The 20,936-nt window shown below is 39.7% G+C and overlaps 1 protein-coding gene across 3 annotated transcripts in view; it reads left to right on the top strand.

Annotated features, from left to right (window-relative positions):
• Positions 1 to 20,936, top strand: part of ARID4A (AT-rich interaction domain 4A) — a 70,467-nt gene that overhangs the window by 8,237 nt on the left and 41,294 nt on the right. For all 3 annotated transcript variants that reach the window (XM_048851994.2, XM_048851991.2, XM_048851990.2), the window contains exons 6-9: positions 15,720 to 15,799; positions 15,889 to 15,983; positions 16,633 to 16,765; positions 18,924 to 19,003. In XM_048851994.2, coding sequence (XP_048707951.1) covers positions 15,720 to 15,799; positions 15,889 to 15,983; positions 16,633 to 16,765; positions 18,924 to 19,003 — 388 coding nt within the window. The remainder of the gene's footprint in view (positions 1 to 15,719; positions 15,800 to 15,888; positions 15,984 to 16,632; positions 16,766 to 18,923; positions 19,004 to 20,936) is intronic.

The following is a 20,936-nucleotide window of genomic DNA, read 5'->3' as shown; positions in this document are numbered from 1 at the left end:
GTGGAAAAAACATTCTGTATATTTCTAGTGCCTTGCGTGATGACGGGTTTCAGAGTGGTAGCCGTGTTAGTCTGTATCAGCAAAAACAACGAGAAGTCCTTATGGCACCTTAGAGACTAACAGATTTATTCGGGCATAAGCTTTCGTGGGCTAAAACCCACTTCATTAGATGAAGTAGGTTTTAGGCCACAAAATCTTATGCCCAAATAGGGTTTTAGCCCACAAAAGCTTATGCCCAAATAAATTTGTTAGTCTCTAAGGTGCCACAAGGACTCCTCATTGTTTTTGTATATTTCTGGTTTGTTTACATGTGATTTTAAGACTTTCTATAGAGAGAATTTCAGTTGTTCCCCTGCATACTCAGTCATTTCCCTCTGTTTATGTGGTGGGTCGTGGGTGTTTTACACACTGTTTTACACAGAGAAGAAAACATTTTTAAGAGACTAGAGAAGAGTGTAGTACCTTGAAACCATAATTATACTCCTTTGTTTGAAATGATTAGATTTCATTTAGATAGTGTTTCCTTTAAAGGAACTAAATCTTAAAAGAACAAGTAGAAGAAGGTTTTGCTTTCATTTTAGGGACAGATAACTGAGATGGCCCTTGGAAATAAGTCCCGTAAAATCATGACTAGTCACATACAATGAAAATTCAATGAAACTTGACGTCAAGCCATAAGTAGGTTCATTGTAGAGATAACTTTATTTATTTTGGATTATTAATAAAAATGCATAGTCTGGTGTCTAGGTGTCTGACACAGCATTAAAAGTATGACATAAAAAACTATCAGCTTCTCTGAAATCAGAAAATAACTAACTAGAGATGCCAATCAAATAATATAATATTCACTCAAATCAGACACCCTTGCAAATACCAGCCCTTATCGTGTTCCTCCCTCCCGCAGAAAAACTGGGGATAGCGAGGGTTGTATTTCCAGAGTTGTGTGGGTGGGTGCACCTCTTTACTTAATGGAAATTATACATGTTTCTCCTATGCGTTGCTTTAGAAATTAATTTTTGAATGTTTAAATTCACTGGTCCCATTTCCTTGTCTGGTACCTTTTGAAATTATTGAAATGCTTTTAAGAGAATACTGAAGAATTTTAAAGTAGAGTTCTACAGACTAGCATTCAGGTGTCTATTATCTTAATTATTAATGTACTCGTTTTCTTTGGAGACGAAGAAGCAGTGGTTTAGCAGCCCGATTTGGTTTTCATTGAAATATACAGGAGTTTTCATGTTGACTTTAGTGGGAGCGGGATAGGGCTTTAGATGTTCATGATTTAGTACTTTATGGTAATATAATTGTGAGCCTATGGATCTGAGCCAGTTAGCTAGTTTTAAGTTGACCATCTACACTGCTATTTATTTTCTGCTTCAGGAATGTAGTATAAACTGGTATAATTCCAGGTGTGTGTGTGTGTGTGTTGTGGGGGAAGGAGTGATAATTTAGGCGTTTGGTTGTGGGAATTGGAGGAGTACTCATCAGTTTAGTTCAATACTCTGATGCAACATAGCAGGCAAAGGACACTATTGACTTTAACTTGGATTTTTGTTGGCTTAGAGATTTTCTTTCCAATATTGAAGGAAGAAGGAAATACTCCGTTGCACTAAAAGTGTTACACGTACTAAGTTGATATTTCTTTTCTAAACTCTTATTTTCAGATTGATTTTTTAATAAAAACTGCATTTTGGGTTGTAACTATTTGTTTCATCTTTGCCCCAGAAGAATCTAAGTTGGAAAACTTGACCCTTCTGCCTCTTACCTTCTAAGGCCACTTTTGCAAGTAAACTATAATATATAACTGGCAGGGTATGCATTTGTCAGTTTGCAAACCAGAGGTAAAATTGACCAAAGTCGCATACGTTGTGAAGTATAGATTTCTAATAAAGGAATGAGTTTACATTTAAACATAGGGGAACTTTGTAGCTGAGGGAAATAGCAATGATATACAACCTTTCATCTCTAGGTTACCAGTTCCAATTTACCGTGGGTTAGTAGAGATCTAAAGATGATGTCTGTACAGTAACTTCTGTGCACTGAGTTGGACTCAATTTCCTAGTGAATGGTATTAAGCTATAATATTTAGCACCCTTGTTGGCTGTTTAAACAGAGAGACCAAGAACTGCATGGACTTGGGGACTGAACAGCTCTTTCACTTGTGGAGTCCCTACCAGATCCAGGTCAAGTTTCAGTGGTAGGGCAGTGTGGGAAGCTGGTGTTGAAATTGTCTGTGCTTTTCCAGTTCTGATTTATTTTCCACTTACATGGCATCATTTTTCCAGTGATCTGAAAACACTTACAAAGGTAGATAAATATTAACGCCTTTTAAAAGAACAGGACAGATAATAAGGCACATAGAGTAAGGCAAAAATTGTCAAAAGTATCCGCTAACTTGGTGTGTCATTTTTCAGGTGTATGTTTTGAGACACCCAGTGCCTGTCTTTAAGGGTCGCTAGTTCTCAGCACGTTTGAAAGTCTGAACCCATGTTCAGATGGACACACACACAAAATTAATGGACAGTTGAAATAATTTGGGCCTAAATTACTTTCCCAGTGTCCTAAAGTGAGCCAGTCCATTCTGAAAGTGCTCACTGTGTTCCAGCCTTAGTCTCTATACTAGGCTACTTTGTTGCCACCATTTCTGATTAGGGCCTCAATATAGCAACAATAAAGATAAAGCACTTTGTTTTTAGACATAATTTTCTTAGCTATTAGAATGGTACTGCTCTGCTCTAAATTGATTAACAGGCTGTTTAAAAATGATCAAATGGAGTTTTATTTTCATTGTTTCTTCCATGGAGACACCTCTGTATCAAAAATCATGATCTAGTAATGGTGGCACAGCAGAGATACAGTGATGCTGGAATTTTAAACTGGGGCTTGGAAATGCTTTTGGAATTGGGCTGCTTAACCAAAAGTATAGATACAGAAAGAAACAGAAGAGATCTGGAGTAAGAGTTTAACAGGCTCTAGAAAACACCTCTTTTGCACACACCAATCTTTTATCCTCAGTCACATCATAATCAAGTGGCAGCAGTTCCAGTACCTTGGAAAACAAGCAGCTAATCTTAATTTTTAAAAAGCTCATTTTAAATAATTACAAATTTTGTGGGGTGTTGCTCTGTTTTTGAAGAGAATTTATATTCTCAGTATATGCTGTGTATTATCACTAGGAGATAATTATATAGATTTAAACAGTCTTCAGCATATCAGATCTGTTTTCATCCAAATCATTTTAGAACCAAGGCTTATTTTTTATGGTGTGTTTCATCCACAGTGTTCTCCAATATTAAATATTGAAATAGGCCTCTGAAACAATAATAATAAAAAATACACTATATGGTTCTGTAGGTGTTTTGCAACAGCTGCCAAAGGCAACATTAAGATGATTATGATGAATTTTGGACCTAGCCCTGAACAGTAAAAAATTATTTAAAAAAAACTTTCTGTAAAAGGAAACTTGTTTCTGTAAATTTGAAATAGTAACAAGTTAAAAGCAGTGTCTTAGGATGAAAGACAATTTATTTCTTGTTCAGAGACCTCAGTGAAATGCTTTGTACTCACTCTGTCTTGTGGTTTTCGCTTATCTTCAGGGTTTGCTCTTATGCATGCTCAGTTCATATCTGTCCTTCTGCTCTCTTTCAAGGAATATTCACTGGACTGTGTGTGTATATGTACAATACATGTACGTATATATTTTTAGGCTAGAAGTCAGTGCTATTCTGTTTAAAATCCAGAATAAGTTGTTCATGAAGCTCCTAATGATGATTTCTTCTCCTTCCTCTCTCTTTCCTAGTGCCCAGGTACATTACCTGAGTTTCAGCAGGTCAGGAAGTGAAAAAATGTACATGTCCCTTATTCTGGATGCCTTGTGCTACTTTTGTGTACTTCTTGTATACTTTTGTAAAGTACTGAAGTGGCTTGAGTCACCAGATAAAGCCCTCTAGTGTGAAGCAATAACTGCAGCCATTAGACAAGCAACTAAACTACTGCTGTTATAGTAGCCTTTTTTGTAATAGGGAGTAGGACGACAGTGTATTCTTGGTGACTCATTTAGGGTATGTCTACACTACGGAATAAGGTCGAATTTATAGAAGTCGGTTTTTTAGAAATCGGTTTTATAAATTCGAGTGTGTGTGTCCCCACAGTAAATGCTCTAAGTGCATTAAGTGCATTAACTCGGCGGAGCGCTTCCACAGTACCGAGGCAAGCGTCGACTTCCGGAGCGTTGCACTGTGGGTAGCTATCCCACAGTTCCCGCAGTCTCCGCTGCCCATTGGAATTCTGGGTTGAGATCCCAATGCCTGATGGGGCTAAAACATTGTCGCGGGTGGTTCTGGGTACATATCGTCAGCCTCCCGTTCCCTCCCTCCCCCCGTGAAAGCAAGGGCAGACAATCATTTCGCGCCTTTTTTCCTGAGTTACCTGTGCAGACGCCATACCATGGCAAGCATGGAGCCCGCTCAGGTAACCGTCACCCTATGTCTCCTGGGTGCTGGCAGACGCGGTACGGCATTGCTACACAGTAGCAGCAACCCCTTGCCTTGTGGCAGCAGACGGTACAGTACGACTGGTAGCCGTCATCGTCATGTCTGAGGTGCTCCTGGTCGCCTCTGTGAGGTCGATCAGGAGCGCCTGGGCAGACATGGGCACAGAGACTAAATTTGGAGTGACTTGACCAGGTCATTCTCTTTAGTCCTGCAGTCAGTCCTATTGAACCGTCTTATGGTGAGCGGGCAGGCGATACGGACTGCTAGCAGTCGTGCTGTACCATCTTCTGCCGAGCAGTCATGAGATGTGGATGGCATGCAGTCCGTCTGCTGCCAGCCAAAGATGTAAAAGATAGATGGAGTGGGTCAAAACAAGAAATAGACCAGATTTGTTTTGTACTCATTTGCTTCCCCCCCCTCCCCTGTCTAGGGGACTCATTCTTCTAGATCACACTGCAGTCAAGGTGCAGAGAGGTAAATCTAGCCATGTATCAATCAGAGGCCAGGCTAACCTTCTTGCTCCAATAAGGACAATAACTTAGGTGCACCATTTCTTATTGGAACCCTCTGTGAAGTCCTGCCTGAAATACTCCTTGATGTAAAGCCACCCCCTTTGTTGATTTTAGCTCCCTGAAGCCAACCCTGTAAGCCGTGTCGTCAGTCGCCCCTCCCTCCGTCAGAGCAACGGCAGACAATCGTTCCGCGCCTTTTTTCTGTGCGGACGCCATACCACGGCAAGCATGGAGCCCGCTCAGCTCACTTTGGCAATTAGGAGCACATTAACCACCACACGCATTATTCAGCAGTATATGCAGCACCAGAACATGGCAACGCGATACCGGGCGAGGAGGCGACGTCAGCGCGGTCCCGTGAGTGATCAGGACATGGACACAGATTTCTCTGAAAGCATGGGCCCTGCCAATGCATGCATCATGGTGCTAATGGGGCAGGTTCATGCTGTGGAACGCCGATTCTGGGCTCGGGAAACAAGCACAGACTGGTGGGACCGCATAGTGTTGCAGGTCTGGGACGATTCCCAGTGGCTACGAAACTTTCGCATGCGTAAGGGCACTTTCATGGAACTTTGTGACTTGCTTTCCCCTGTCCTGAAGCGCATGAATACCAAGATGAGAGCAGCCCTCACAGTTGAGAAGCGAGTGGCGATAGCCCTGTGGAAGCTTGCAACGCCAGACAGCTACCGGTCAGTTGGGAATCAATTTGGAGTGGGCAAATCTACTGTGGGGGCTGCTGTGATGCAAGTAGCCCACGCAATCAAAGATCTGCTGATATCAAGGGTAGTGACCCTGGGAAATGTGCAGGTCATAGTGGATGGCTTTGCTGCAATGGGATTCCCTAACTGTGGTGGGGCTATAGATGGAACCCATATCCCTATCTTGGCACCGGAGCACCAAGCCGCCGAGTACATAAACCGCAAGGGGTACTTTTCAATAGTGCTGCAAGCTCTGGTGGATCACAAGGGACGTTTCACCAACATCAACGTGGGATGGCCGGGAAAGGTGCATGATGCTCGCATCTTCAGGAACTCTGGTCTGTTTCAAAAGCTGCAGGAAGGGACTTTATTCCCAGACCAGAAAATAACTGTTGGGGATGTTGAAATGCCTATAGTTATCCTTGGGGACCCAGCCTACCCCTTAATGCCATGGCTCATGAAGCCGTACACAGGCAGCCTGGACAGTAGTCAGGAGCTGTTCAACTACAGGCTGAGCAAGTGCAGAATGGTGGTAGAATGTGCATTTGGACGTTTAAAGGCGCGCTGGCGCAGTTTATTGACTCGCTTAGACCTCAGCGAAACCAATATTCCCACTGTTATTACTGCTTGCTGTGTGCTCCACAATATCTGTGAGAGTAAGGGGGAGACGTTTATGGCGGGGTGGGAGGTTGAGGCAAATCGCCTGGCTGCTGGTTACGCGCAGCCAGACACCAGGGCGGTTAGAAGAGCACAGGAGGGCGCGGTACGCATCAGAGAAGCTTTGAAAACCAGTTTCATGACTGGCCAGGCTACGGTGTAAAAGTTCTGTTTGTTTCTCCTTGATGAACCCCCCCGCCCCTTGGTTCACTCTACTTCCCTGTAAGCTAACCACCCTCCCCTCCTCCCTTTAATCATTGCTTGCAGAGCCAATAAAGTCATTGCTGCTTCACAGTCATGCATTCGTTATTCATTCATCACACAAATAGGGGGATGACTACCAAGGTATCCCAGGAGGGGTGGTGGAGGAGGGAAGGAAAATGCCACACAGCACTTTAAGCACAGCACTTTAAAAGTTTACAACTTTAAAATTTATTGAATGACAGCCTTCTTTTTTTTGGGCAATCCTCTGTGGGGGAGTGGCTGGTTGGCCGGAGGCCTCCCCACCGTGTTCTTGGGCGTCTGGGTGTGGAGGCTATGGAACTTGGGGAGGAGGGCGGTTGGTTACAGAGGGGCTGCAGTGGCAGTCTGTGCTCCAGCTGCCTTTGCTGCAGCTCAACCATACACTGGAGCATACTGGTTTGGTCCTGCAGCAGCCTCAGCATTGAATCCTGCCTCCTCTCATCACGCTGCCGCCACCTTTGAGCTTCAGCCCTGTCTTCAGCCCGCCACTTACTCTCTTCAGCCCGCCACTTACTCTCTTCAGCCCTCCACCTCTCCTCCCGGTCATTTTGTGCTTTCCTGCACTCTGACATTATTTGCCTCCACGCATTCGTCTGTGCTCTGTCAGTGTGGGAGGACAGCATGAGCTCGGAGAACATTTCATCGCGAGTGCGTTTTTTTTTCTTTCTAAGCTTCACTAGCCTCTGGGAAGGAGAAGATCCTGTGATCATTGAAACACATGCAGCTGGTGGAGAAAAAAAAAGGGACAGCGGTATTTAAAAAGACACATTTTATAAAACAGTGGCTACACTCTTTCAGGGTAAACCTTGAAAGTTAACATTACATACATAGCACATGTGCTTTCGTTACAAGGTCGCATTTTGCCTCCTCCCACCGCGTGAACGGATTTTGGTTGAATGCCAGCAAACATACACTGCAATGCTTTGTTCTACAGTGATTCCCCAGTACGTGTTGCTGGCCTGGAGTGGTAAAGTGTCCTACCATGAAGGACGAAATAAGGCTGCCCTCCCCAGAAACCTTTTGCAAAGGCAGAACCGCAAATGCCAGGGCAAAGTAATCCTTTCACATGCTTGCTTTTAAACCATGTATAGCATTTTAAAAGGTACACTCACCAGAGGTCCCTTCTCCGCCTGCTGAGTCCAGGAGGCAGCCTTGGGTGGGTTCGGGGGGTACTGGCTCCAGGTCTAGGGTGAGAAACAGTTCCTGGCTGTCGGGAAAACCGGTTTCTCCGCTTGCTTGCTGTGAGCTATCTACAACCTCCTCCTCATCATCTTCTTCGTCCCCAAAACCTACTTCTGTATTGCCTCCATCTCCATTGAAGGAGTCAAACAACACGGCTGGGGTAGTGGTGGCTGAACCCCCTAAAATGGCATGCAGCTCATCATAGAAGCGGCATGTTTGGGGCTCTGACCCAGAGCGGCCGTTCGCCTCTCTGGTTTTCTGGTAGGCTTGCCTCAGCTCCTTCAGTTTCACGCGGCACTGCTTCGGGTCCCTGTTATGGCCTCTGTCCTTCATGCCCTGGGAGATTTTCAGAAAGGTTTTGGCATTTCGAAAACTGGAACGGAGTTCTGATAGCACGGATTCCTCTCCCCAAACAGCGATCAGATCCCGTACCTCCCGTTCAGTCCATGCTGGAGCTCTTTTGCGATTCTGGGACTCCATCATGGTCACCTCTGCTGATGAGCTCTGCATGGTCACCTGCAGCTTGCCACGCTGGCCAAACAGGAAATGAGATTCAAAAGTTCGCGGTTCTTTTCCTGTCTACCTGGCCAGTGCATCTGAGTTGAGAGCGCTGTCCAGAGCGGTCAGAATGGAGCACTCTGGGATAGCTCCCGGAGGCCAATACCATCGAATTGTGTCCACAGTACCCCAAATTCGAGCCGGCAACGTCGATTTAAGCGCTAATCCACTTGTCAGGGGTGGAGTAAGGAAATCGATTTTAAGAGCCCTTTAAGTCGAAATAAAGGGCTTCATTGTGTGGACGGGTGCAGGTTTAAATCGATTTAACGCTGCTAAATTCGATCTAAAGTCCTAGTGTAGACCAGGGCTTATTCTCTGTCAGTGTATACACCTTTCTGGTGACAGAATCCTCAAGAAACTTTAGCACTGTCTATAGGGCTAGATTTTGGGGTTAAAAGGGCAGTTTAGGTTGGACGTTAGGAAAAACTTCCAACTGTCAGGGTTGTTAAGCACTGGAACAAATTGCCTAGGGAGGTTGTGGAATCTCCATCATTGGAGATTTTTAAAAGCAAGTTAGACAAACATCTGTCAGGGGATGGTTAAGATAATACTTAGTCCTGCCTTGAGTGCAGGGGACTGGACTAGATGACCTTTCAAGGTCCCTTCCAGTCCTCCAGTTCTATGATTTCTTTTAAAAAGTTGTTTGAAAGTATAACTGATACTTATCTGCAATTTTAAAACAAAAAAGCAACAATACACATTTTACCTTTTTCCTAGCTATCCTAATATGGGAGGATTGTGGGGTTGGTTTGTTTTTTGCAGGGAAAGTAACTTTATTTTTCTGCCTCCCATTTTCAGTGAGAAAGATTTGCATTTATAGCAACTTTCAGCAGGATTTGCCCTCCACAGTTAGGCCCTTTTATGCAGTCCAGAGTAGAAGGAAACATAAATCATTGGGTTGTGGCAACTGTGGGCTTCAGGCTTTGTCTGAAGCACTTCATGTAAGGGCAGTCATGTCTTTCTCCTTTTATAGTTTGTCTTAATCTGTTAGGAAACCATTTAATTAAAATGATTATATTCTTCTCTCTTCTTTCCAACTATGCATAATGCATCCCAATCAAGCACATGCAGACTTCTCTCTTGGCTGTGATCACGTGTAGTATAGATGTACAGACACTCTTTCCTTAACCTGTGTATTATATAATTTTAACAGTAGCTTTAATAAAAAAAATTTAAATCCCACTTAGGGTACATTACCGAAAACATGATAGTAATTATCTAGTTCACATCTTCTCCATATTACAGGGACACAGTCAACTTGAAATCTAGTCATTCTCAAAAAGAGTTCCAAATAGTCTCAGGTGCTGAACAGGCCCTGCTAACTCTCTGATTTACATTCACATTTACCTATCTTTAAAATATTTTTTTCTTTTAATGCTGTGTGAAAGACCCATACTAACAGGGGAGACTGACTTGTCCTCCACTACTACCTGAACCAAGTTTGTAAACAGTTAATGGCATGGTTAGTTCCACCCACAGCAAGATTAAAACTACTAATATACCGATGGTCAGCTAAGTGTTTCCATGCCAAATGCCATGGTTGGTTGGCTGTCTGCCTTCTAACATGGTTTGACCAATCCTCCTTCCTCACAGCATCATGTACAGTGAGACATCCCAGATGCATTATGCCATGTGCTGCTATGTGTGTATGTCATCCAGGAATTGTAAGCCTTACTAAGATACCATGGGAAAACTGCCCAGATTTGCCCAGCTTGCACTTATACAAATGGTTAGGCAGCATGTAGCTGGACAAACATAGATGAGATGTCAGGAAAGCTTTATGGACACAAAGTGAACGTACTTACTTACTTATGACTGGTTAAGTTGATAGTGCCTCTAACTGGTTATAAACTCATGTTTTTGGTGTGTTTTTGTTTGGGTATTGTGACTGAGTATAATATAAAGGGGAAATGGTGAAACACGTGATTATGCAAAGTGCTTTTGAATATGCAAAGTAAACAAAGTGGGGGGGAAAAGATTTTTTTCCACTAATCTTTTTTAAGTTATTTTACTATTGTTACAAGTATCATCCAAGTAACTTCAATCTGAAATTGCTTTTATCATTTTATTTAAGTTGACGGTGTCGTTACAAACAGCCTCAAAGAAGTTCAGTTTTTTTAACTTTTGCAGTTCCTCTGATCTCTAGAATAATCTGTCCCGTCCCCCCCCTTTTTTGTATGGTACTATCTGTAGACTAGTGCAGTGCAGACCTTCATCTTGCTATTGATAAGAACTCGCTTGTAGAGTTGGCTTGATACTGAATGAAGCCCAGTTTTGCGTTCAACAAGTATACTTTTGGATCGTATAGCTCTTGAACAATCAGTATTGCGTCTGCAGGTGAAGAAATAAGAATACACTTTTTTGTAAGGAAAAATTGATTTGAAATCTTAAAATCATAGAATCATAGAATATCAGGGTTGGAGGGGACCTCAGGAGGTTGTGTAGTCCAACCCCCTGCTCAAAGCAGGACCAATCCCCAACTAAATCATCCTAGCCAGGGCTTTGCCACTGTTAGGTACTAAAGCATTTACTAAGGTCACAAACTGTGACATTGTCAATCAGTTATTGAAAACAAATGCATATTGCATGTTGGGAAAGCAAAAAGTACCATGTTATTTCCCTATTCATATCAGTACCTATTTTTGCTGCATCTGTTAAAGTTATTTTGCCATGCCCATTACCATGGTGTCAAAATGCCACTGAGCCAGCAGAATTGTTGCAGGCTGTCCTGTCGCTTGATATTCAGGGAGTCCGTAATTTGTGGGTCCTTGATGCTGTACTCTGAAAAGGCTATTTTTAAACCTTTAAGATGTATATTAAAAGGTCATGTTTAGGGAGACTTTAATTTGAAGAATGTTGCATATGAAGTAGATTTAAAAGAGGAGAGATTAAAATCACAAGGACTGTTTAGTTTAGAAAAAACAGTGAGGGAGATATGATAGAAGTGGGTCCATTATGGTAGAAGAGCAGTCCATTATGCGATGAAGTGTGTTTTAGCCCACGAAAGCTTATGCCCAAATAAATTTGTTAGTCTCTAAGGTGCCACAAGTACTCCTCAGTTTTTTTGCTGATACAGACTAACACGGCTACCACTCTGAAACGTGGTAGAAGTGAGTGTTTTTTTGGTTTGTTTTTAAGGTATTGAGAAGGTCAGATGTGTGCTTCTGTTTACCCTTTATTATAATACATAATTGAGAGGGCACTTGCAATCAAAAGGCAGTGAATTTAGAATTTATAACATTAAAGATTCTTATGCAATATAATTAACCCATGGAACTTGTTACTGCAGGATATTATTCTAGCTCATAATTTAGTAAAACTCAGTGGAAGATTGGATCATGTATATAAGTAAGAATAACTTCTGCAATACATGGGCTATTCTTTCTCCTATTTCATTGTGACCTGATCTTCAGCTGGAGTAGGGAAAAATGTATCCTCGTTGTTTAGTATTGCACACTTTGGTGCGTTAATGGAAATTTTGTGCTTTCCTCTGAAATATTCATCTATGGTCTCAATTATATGGGCCATTGGTCTGATCCACAAAAAATTCCTTCTGTGGAGTGCCTGTCCTTGTGGGCTAGCATCCTTTGTTTATTCTTATGTTTGTGGAATGATCTGTAAATTATGATATTTACAGAAACTCCTATGTGAGCAAAGGAAATCCCTCATTTTGCTCTCAAAGTAATTTAATAAGTGTGACCCTTTTAAAAAAAAATTGCCCCTTTTTTCCCCTTCCCCCAATTTTTTTTTCCTTCAAAGATCAAACAGTCACCTATCCAGTAGTATTTTAAAGGATTTTGCTTCGGGTTTTGTAAGTAACAATAATGCTGTGGGACGGTATTTCCCTCTAGTCTACAACTATTAAGTTAGGTGTTTTAAATGTAGTCTTGTAATAACTGTCTAAAAACATCCTTTGTATTGTGCATCAGGGGATAGCCACAGGTTGGAATAGAGGCAGACCTCATCAATCTTTGCGTAGTTTGTTTATATATGTCTGTAGTCAAATTACGTGAACATTATCCATTCTTTTAGTCTGAAAAACCTTCAGTCCTAGGTATGCAGAAACAAAATAAAAATGGAGCTTGTAACTTGGGGCTTTAATTAAATTGAAGGGCTCATGCACTGTTAAGCCTGCCATGTATTTCCTCTGCTCTCAGGCAGGAGAATCCCACATGGCTGTTGAACAGACACATTCTCCCCCACCCCCCCTTCCTTAACTCTTAAGCCAAGTGCTTCACCTGCTAGAGTTCAGAAGGGAGGGTGTAAAATTCATATTTTTCCACCTTTCGTTCCTGAAGTGCAGAGCTAGCTGCTCCAGTTGGCCCGTGTGTGGAAGGGAGATGAGGAAAGGAGCGCTGTACAAATAATTGTATCCCTTCAGAGACAGTGGCTTTCCTTCCTACCCTTTTCTTCATGGTGGAGATGCGGGCGGGGGTGTCTTGACTCTCTTAGCTGCACTGTTTCAGCTGCCCTAGTGCTTGCTCAGTCTGTCTCCCCTGGCAGCTTGCACAGTGAGACTCACTTTCTGTTGTAAGAGACAAACAGCTGTGCTAGAAGGAGCCACTTTTGTAGCTGGCACCAGGGAATGCAGAGGTGACAAATACCAGGCCTTGCAGGGAGAGGACTGCCTGCAGCAAGGCATTAGACAGGAGCCTCTTCCCTTTGTTCAGGTGTATGGTGAAAGGGGATGTATGGCTGGGAGGTTTATAGGGGCTGTAGAAAAGGTCTGTAAGAGGAGCAGGGGTACATTCAGATCTCCCTCAACATGTTAATTATCCTCATTTCTTCCACCTGTAAGAGTATGGGAGGAGATTTGCCCCTCTGCCCATGAAAAAGAAATTTGAAGTTCTGAGATAAAGATAGATTAGTTCTGATAACACTTCACTGTCCTATTAGCAGGGAATAGGGATGGATTATTTGAGTTCCTGAGCCACGTGTTAAATGAGATATTTGATCCTAGCTGAGGAAAGACCTCTTTAGCACATTATTTCCTATTTTTGTCACAAGCAGCCTAAGAGGTCTTATTTTTAATTTTTTTAATGAAATGAAATGAAATACACTATATTGTATTATGTACTTGGTTATATTGTGCTCAGTATTTAACTTTTGGGATTTTTTTTTTTTTTTGATGGATGTTAAGATGTTGGTCTTCACAGTAAAATGAAAGCTGAGTAGTTAATTGGAGGATTAGTGTGACATGTTTGGGAAGGAAATAGGATTTCTTTTGTACAGCTGCAAAACCTTAAACAATTGAGCATCCTGTACTATCCCCTAAAAATATAACATGGAAGTTCTCTCAATCATCTGGCTTTACCCTGGAGTTCCTTTTTTTCTTCGCCAAACTTGTTTTAGAGAGATTTTTCTTTCTAAAAATCTAGCTTCCAAAATATCAGATAAACTAGGCATGCTTTCTCCTTTGCAGTCCACTGTCATGTCCTTCTTGATGCTCTGGTAAGTTATCTTATGCTGAACATCACTCTGTTGCCCCAGAAATGATTATTTCTACAAATTCAGCATTTTGACTTCTGTGTAGAATCTGGTGGGAGGGGAAAAGGTGGTGAGGGACCATGGCCTTGTTTACACAAAGAAAGTAACATTGATTACTGGCAGAAAAAAAAAAGTAAGAAATAATGAAAAAACTGATAAATAATGTGAAAGTCAAAGAGCAAAATGTGCACAGTGGCTTTTCAGGGAAACTAGGTAATAGAGTTTAAACTTTTAAAATAGATTATATTAATAAAAATGTGTGCAAACCTATATCATATGACTTTTGTAGTTACTATCTAGCGATTTTATATTTTAATAGTTCTGAGACAGATTATTGGAAGGCAGTTAGGGAGCAGGATTGCTTACTGTTTTAAAACTAATAATAGTTTATGTGAACACATATAACAAGCTGAATCAATTGACTAACCTCTGTCAAAGTAGCTCAGTTGGGAGACTACAGACATGCAAATTACAAAGCTTAGTAGGCCCGCTAGGATATTGCTTACGTAGTCTGCTCTTTATTTCTAGTTATTCTTGCAGTTTCTAGTCTTAAATTAGGCTGTTAGAACATGGTGGTTTCCTTTCTTTTTGGTTGGCAGACTAGAATTACAGAGGAATTATTTAAATTACAAATTTTGCTTTATATCTTGCTGTAAATGTATTGAATTTTTAGCTACACAAATATATTGTATTCACGTTAGCCTGCGAGATTTTTCTTGTAAAAGGGATGCCACCGTTATCACCCTAATAAAACAAACATGTCCAGACTGTATGGTATATATTGGCTATGGGATAGAGGACCTCCTCCGAATAGTGTAAATATCAACTATATATCCTGCAATTGAATCCAGGCCATGGACCCCTTCATTCAGTGTGGTGTCCCTTGGAAGTCACTGGGTCTCTGCACATGCACAAAGGTTTGCTCAGACGTTCCCGATTTTAGGATCGGGATTTCTGAACGTAAAATGCAAAATTGATAAAATGTATACATTGTACTTCAAATTTAGTCCGCGATTTATGCATTTTAATTAAAGAATACAGTGACTCTAAGAGATATTAAGCTGTTAATCTTAAAAACTACTTTAGAGGTAAAATTCCCTTTTGGAAGAAGTTGTGAATGTTATTGTAATAGACAGTCCTGTTAACCATCCCTGTAACCAGGAGTAGCACAAGCTATTCTTTATATATCTGCCAGCGTACCTGAGTCTGTGTATGTAACAGCCTCACTATTATTTTCTCGGCCTCTCCTGGCCATGCATTACAAATTTAGATGACTTGCTTCTGATTATATGTGATTTTGTGAGGTGAACAAAATGTCCAGTAGGGACTAGAACAGAGATGGCCAGACTACCACATGTGGGCTTCCAGTTCTCCTCTTATCTGTAGCACAGTATTTTATGTTGTAGCAGAAGCTTCCATGTGTATTGTCTGCCCACTAGCAACATTTCCCCACAGAGTATACAAGTGGACAGTTGCCTGCTTCCGATTTCCCATGGCAACAGAAACAGAGTTGGGAGACTGGCCCAGCTTAAATCAGAAATAATTGGGTGTTTCAATCTAGCTGGGGATGTTGGTTAGAAGTGATAACTGGCAGGCAGCCAGTATCCGTGGTCTTTAGTAGTACAGTGTATTGATAAGAGAGATGACAAACCTGGAGACTGTTGCAGCTGGCAGCCTGATTTTTGCAGTGACTTTGAATCCATGTGCTGGAATGTTTGCCTGCTCTTGACTATCAGACTTCTTTCCACTTGTGAACCAAATAACTTAATTTAAATTTTCAGAGGCATATTCTACAGGATTATTTAATTTATGATTTTGAATAGCAAACTGGCCATTTAGTTACATTTGCAAATCTTGTGCCACTATCTTTGTCTCTGGCTTCATTCTAGTTTTTGATGATGGAGATGAGAGGACGTTGAGACGAACTTCATTGTGCTTGAAGGGGGAAAGGCACTTTGCAGAAAGTGAGGTAAGGAGATGTTAACTTTTCTTCAAGCTGGAAAGTAAGTCTTTACATTGTGGAAGAATTGCAAGCTAATTTATATTCCCATCTTCTAGACACTTGACCAACTGCCACTAACAAATCCAGAGCACTTTGGAACTCCAGTAATTGGGAAGAAATCCAACAGAGGAAGAAGATCTTCTCTTCCTGTGTGAGTTTTTATCATTCTATATATGATACTTTGTTACCTTATTGTCCTTTGCTAAAGTCTGATGACCCTAGAAATTCAATGTGTGCATAGCAGACAGAATTTGGTCTTAAATAACTAAAAAGAGTGATGTAGGAGGGATGAAACCGTCATTATTTTGTCATGTATTATATTCACAGCCTATATTTGAAAAGCGGTCATCTCGTCAGGCACTAGCTTTAAAATGTAATCACTTTCAAATTTATGAAAAAACGTTGGTATATGAGTAAATCTAGGATTTTTAACGTGCTTAGGCATTTAAACTGGTAAAACTGTACATACAGAAGCTTTGGGGCAGGAACGCTCTTTGTTCTGTGTTTGTACAGGACCTCGCACAGTGGAGGCCTGTTCCATGATTGGGGCTCCCAGGAAGTACTGCAATACAAATAATTATAATTGTGAGCACAGAGGAACTTCAGTAAATCAAACTTCTTTTACTTCATTTATACTCTCTTACTATTTCAGTTTTTTCAAGTTCAACCTTCTGCTTTTAAAAGTTAGTTTTAGTGGCCCTTAACCAGTATTTTACTGCTGTTCTTACGAGTTATATTTCCTCAAAATTATTATCTTCAAATTAAGGCTGTTTTAAAATATTGTATGCTTAATCCTCTAGCACTGAAGATGAAAAAGAGGAAGAAAGTAGTGAAGAGGAAGAGGAAGATAAGAGACGTCTTAATGATGAATTGCTTGGCAAAGTTGTCAGTGTAATTTTTTGTTCGGAGAAGACTGACTGGTATCCGGCTTTGGTAAGTAACAAATGATTGGGATATCCACAGTATAATGCCTTCAGAATACTATATTTTGGGTTTTTTGGGGTGTGTGTGTGAAAGGGTGTTCTGAATCTGTGTCAGAGCACTACTCTTGTCACTCCTTCCTTCCTCTATACTTGAACAGCACTACTTGCAGCCATTACAGCTCCTAGAGCAAGACTTGGGGATAGCTATCAAACTCAGGACTCCCTAGGCAGCTGGCTCATGAAGAATACATGTTTTGGGGTGGCAATTTTTTGTTTTTACAATTTAAGGGAGCAACAGGAAAATAAATATTCTGAGAAGTATTGAAACTTGTATCAGCTTTGTCTCTGACTTCAGTAAAAAGCTATACTTACAAAAAATATATAGGTTTTTTTTTTTAATATTGATCTTTCAACAAAATCAGATCTACTAAAACTACTACCTGTTGGTAATGTAAAACTACATTTCTAATCCTTTTTCTTTGTTTAAAATTTATAAACTACCAGATAAAATGCACGTGTGTGCTCTGTATATTATAGTATATTTTTTAAAAAAAGTTGACAAATTAAACTTTGTTCAGTGACATGAACAGTAGGGATTGGGTATTAGAGTGTTTTCATTTGTAAATTGACTTGTAATAGTTCTGGTTACAAATAACATACACAAGAGCAATCTAAAATAATCCTGGTGTTCTGTTGCTCTTGTACCTTTAATGTAAGGATGGAAATGTTTTACAGAACTTAAAAAAACATCAAAGGAAGCTTTATCAATACATTTTTGTAGTTCCTGTAGTTAAGCGTATGCATATTGTCTCCTTACATCAAGGACAACCACCCATTATTATAAACACTTTCATTAGAGTGTTGAATTGGGACATTTTACCCACTGACTCAAATGTTACCTTGTTAGATTTACTGTAGGTAAATGAATGTACATTGTATCTGGCTACTTGGTGCTGCTTTTCAGGAACTAACTGGAAAGAGATGACCTATCACATTGGGTTAACTGAATTTTAACACTGATTTTTTTTGGATGCAAGTAGGAAGAAAGATTAATTGTATACACAATAGTGTTTTTCTGCTGCAAGTATGTATCAGTATATTGTACCCTAATAAGTAGATATTGATGACTTCTGAGGTGCATGTCAAGGTTTATTAAAAACATGTTGGTATGTATCTCTTTCAGGACAGTAGATCTCAGTTCACTGAGATATGAAATATAGTATTGTTTCATATCTTCTGACTGTTGGTCAGAGCTCCATTTTGGTCATTCATTAAGCAAAAATTGTTCTAATATTCTAACTGGGAAATTGCTAGAAGTCCAGAAACTGTTGTTATCCTCTTAGCTAACCAAGAAATAGGAATCTCTGAATTCAGTCTGGTGTGAAATCCTGGCCCCATTGACGTGAATTGACAAAACTCCTATTGACTTCACTGGAGCCAGGATTTTGCCTGAGAGTGTTAACGTTGCTCTAGACCTTAAGAAGCAGTTATAGCTGGAAAACAGACTGGAAAAAAATAACCTTATTTGTGTCACTAGAGTAACACAACTCTGAATGCACAAAGAACATGATGGTAAAGATTTTACAAACTACCATTTAATCCTACAGCTTTAATACCACTGTGGAGGAGCTTTGGTTGACATTATCAACAGTATTATTTACTTAAGTCCCAGATGTAGAAACTTTAATATTGGGGATCATACATAAACCAGAAAAAAAGGAAGCTTACCTTTTGGATCCCAGCCTTAATATGAAAGACTAGAAATTGTAATCTGAGCAAGTTTTAATCTGAAAAACTATTGTATGGGTAAACATGTAATTCCACAATGCCATCTTTATAGAATAGCTTTTCAGAGTATAACTGCACTTTTGATCATTTACCGCCTAGATGTCAATAATAAAACTTCCTGGGTCGTTATATGAATGTTTACAATGTTGGATATGGTGCTCGTTTGGCAGCTTCTTAATTTTAGTCAAGTATTTATGAAGAAGTTGTTCATTGCCAGACTTTACAACGTAAATAGGAGTATACAAAAACCTAATTGCTGTTGCCTTTTCTGAAATTGGAAATAACAGTAAAAGAAAGTAGAAAGCATTTATACAGTCTTACTTTTTTTAGCAAGAAGAATAGCAACTCTTGAGAGCAATGTGTTTTATTTGAAACTTCAGGTAATATCTCCTAGCTGTAACGATGACATCACAGTGAAAAAGGACCAGTGTTTAGTTCGATCTTTTGCAGATTCCAAATTGTGAGTAATAGAATACTCTTAATAATAGTGTTGTATTGAAAAATGTGTGAACTTGTGACAAAAATTTCTTTGTGGACATTATTAAATTGTACATTAAGATCTTTCTATACAAAACTTAAGTACAGGATTCTGGTTAGTTAAAATTTATAACCAATGACTCATTATTTTCTTGCAACTTAAAATGAAAAAAGGCAAGCGACTTACAACTCAAGAAAAAACACAATAAAATTTTCTAACTATTTCATGCTTAAGATGCTCAATTGAGTTAACATATTTGGTGGAGGACAGTGGGGGGCTTACCAATGTTTCTCAATCATCTTAGATGATTAAAGTTAAATAATTTTTTTAAATTTTATTTTTGTTAGTCAAGGATTTTACTTCTGTTTTTCTCACTTTTTAGTTTACAGACACTTTCGAATTAATTTCTCCTTTTGGGTTTTTCATACATTAGTATAGTCCTTCATTTGGGTTGCAACATTGCGTTGGAATTTGTTGGGGTTTTTTGATAGACTTCTTTAAACTTTCCACTGAAATTGAAAAATCATTTTTAGAGGTCTTAAGTTTTTGTAAAAGCTTTTTATGTAACTTGGGTCCTGATGTTCCTCACTTAAGGTCTGCCAGTGTGGTACATTTTTGTGCATGTTTGTTGCAACAATGTTTTTAAACTGCTCTTTCAGTAGCAATTTGTAGCCTTTAACTAACAAACTCAGCATTTATTAAGAGAAGGTGAATTGAAAGTATTACTGGGTTACAAACTGCTACTGAAGGGGCACCTGGGCATCTAGGATATGGAGTGAGAGAAAGAGGGTCTAGTTACTCCAGAGAATCTTAAAAATAAGAGAACTTTATTAAAAAATATATTCAAAACAATTATAACGTTTTAACCATTTCCTATTATTTTTTCGTATACCATTTAGTAACTGCTTCTCATAGTGCATAAACCTCAACATTGTTTTTGTACAAAACATGCCTGTTTTTAAAAAAGAAATGAGCTATGGTTATAGCAGCAGTAATTCTCAATAGAGTGTGAATTAGTAGGCTACTGATGCACTGTTCCTTTTGGCCTTATTATGTGGCCAAGGCATGCATCAATAGCCTACTTGAAGCATATTTTGTTGTGAATTATCACTATAAATAACATTGAATATGTCTTATTACCAGTGCCTACTGGACAGTTTTTCTATTTACTTTTTCTTAAAAAGGACTGTCTCGCCCCCTTCCCCCCCCCTAATTTTCTTTAGCTTGAGAAAGTGGTGGCCACCAGTTCCTTTAACTCTATTGGGGTTTTGCTACAGTTACTGAGAATGAACTGAAAGAAGAAAAATCCTATTATAATAACTCACTTGAAATATTACAATTGTAGGTTGGCCTACATTCCTATTATAGCAACCAAATTTAACTCAATATTTGGAATACATCTTGTTCCAAACGTAAAAGATTCCATATGTGTTAGCATGAGAGCACTTTTGAAACTTAAAAAATTGTATTTGCTTTACATACCTTGTTTTGTGTTAGCAAAAATACAGTTTAAAAACAGGGCACACATTTACTTGTCAATATATAGATGTTTTTGTAAACCGTAATATTGATATGGGATATATTACTTTATACATGCAGTAGCTACTTTGTAAAGAATGACTTCCATCTTTTCTCACCCCATTCCTTTTCTGCTGGTTACATATTATAAAATCAAGGATTCATTTTCATTGATCTAGCTGGAGGGACTATTTTTATATTGGATTTTCTATAAACTGGTCTTGAAATTGCTTTGAGTGATCAGATCTCTGTAGCATGCCCTAAAATTTGTATTTAAAAAGTAAATGTGCAGCTTTTCCTTAAAATATTATGAAATATAGTAAACGTTTATATTGTAACCTGACATCCAGTTCTTGTTCTTCCTTGCATTAATTCCCCCAAATGAATTGCTCTACAA

Source organism: Caretta caretta, chromosome 6, assembly GCF_965140235.1.
Source record: "Caretta caretta isolate rCarCar2 chromosome 6, rCarCar1.hap1, whole genome shotgun sequence".
Taxonomy (NCBI): Eukaryota; Metazoa; Chordata; order Testudines; family Cheloniidae; genus Caretta; species Caretta caretta.
This window is presented reverse-complemented; position numbering and strand designations above follow the sequence as displayed.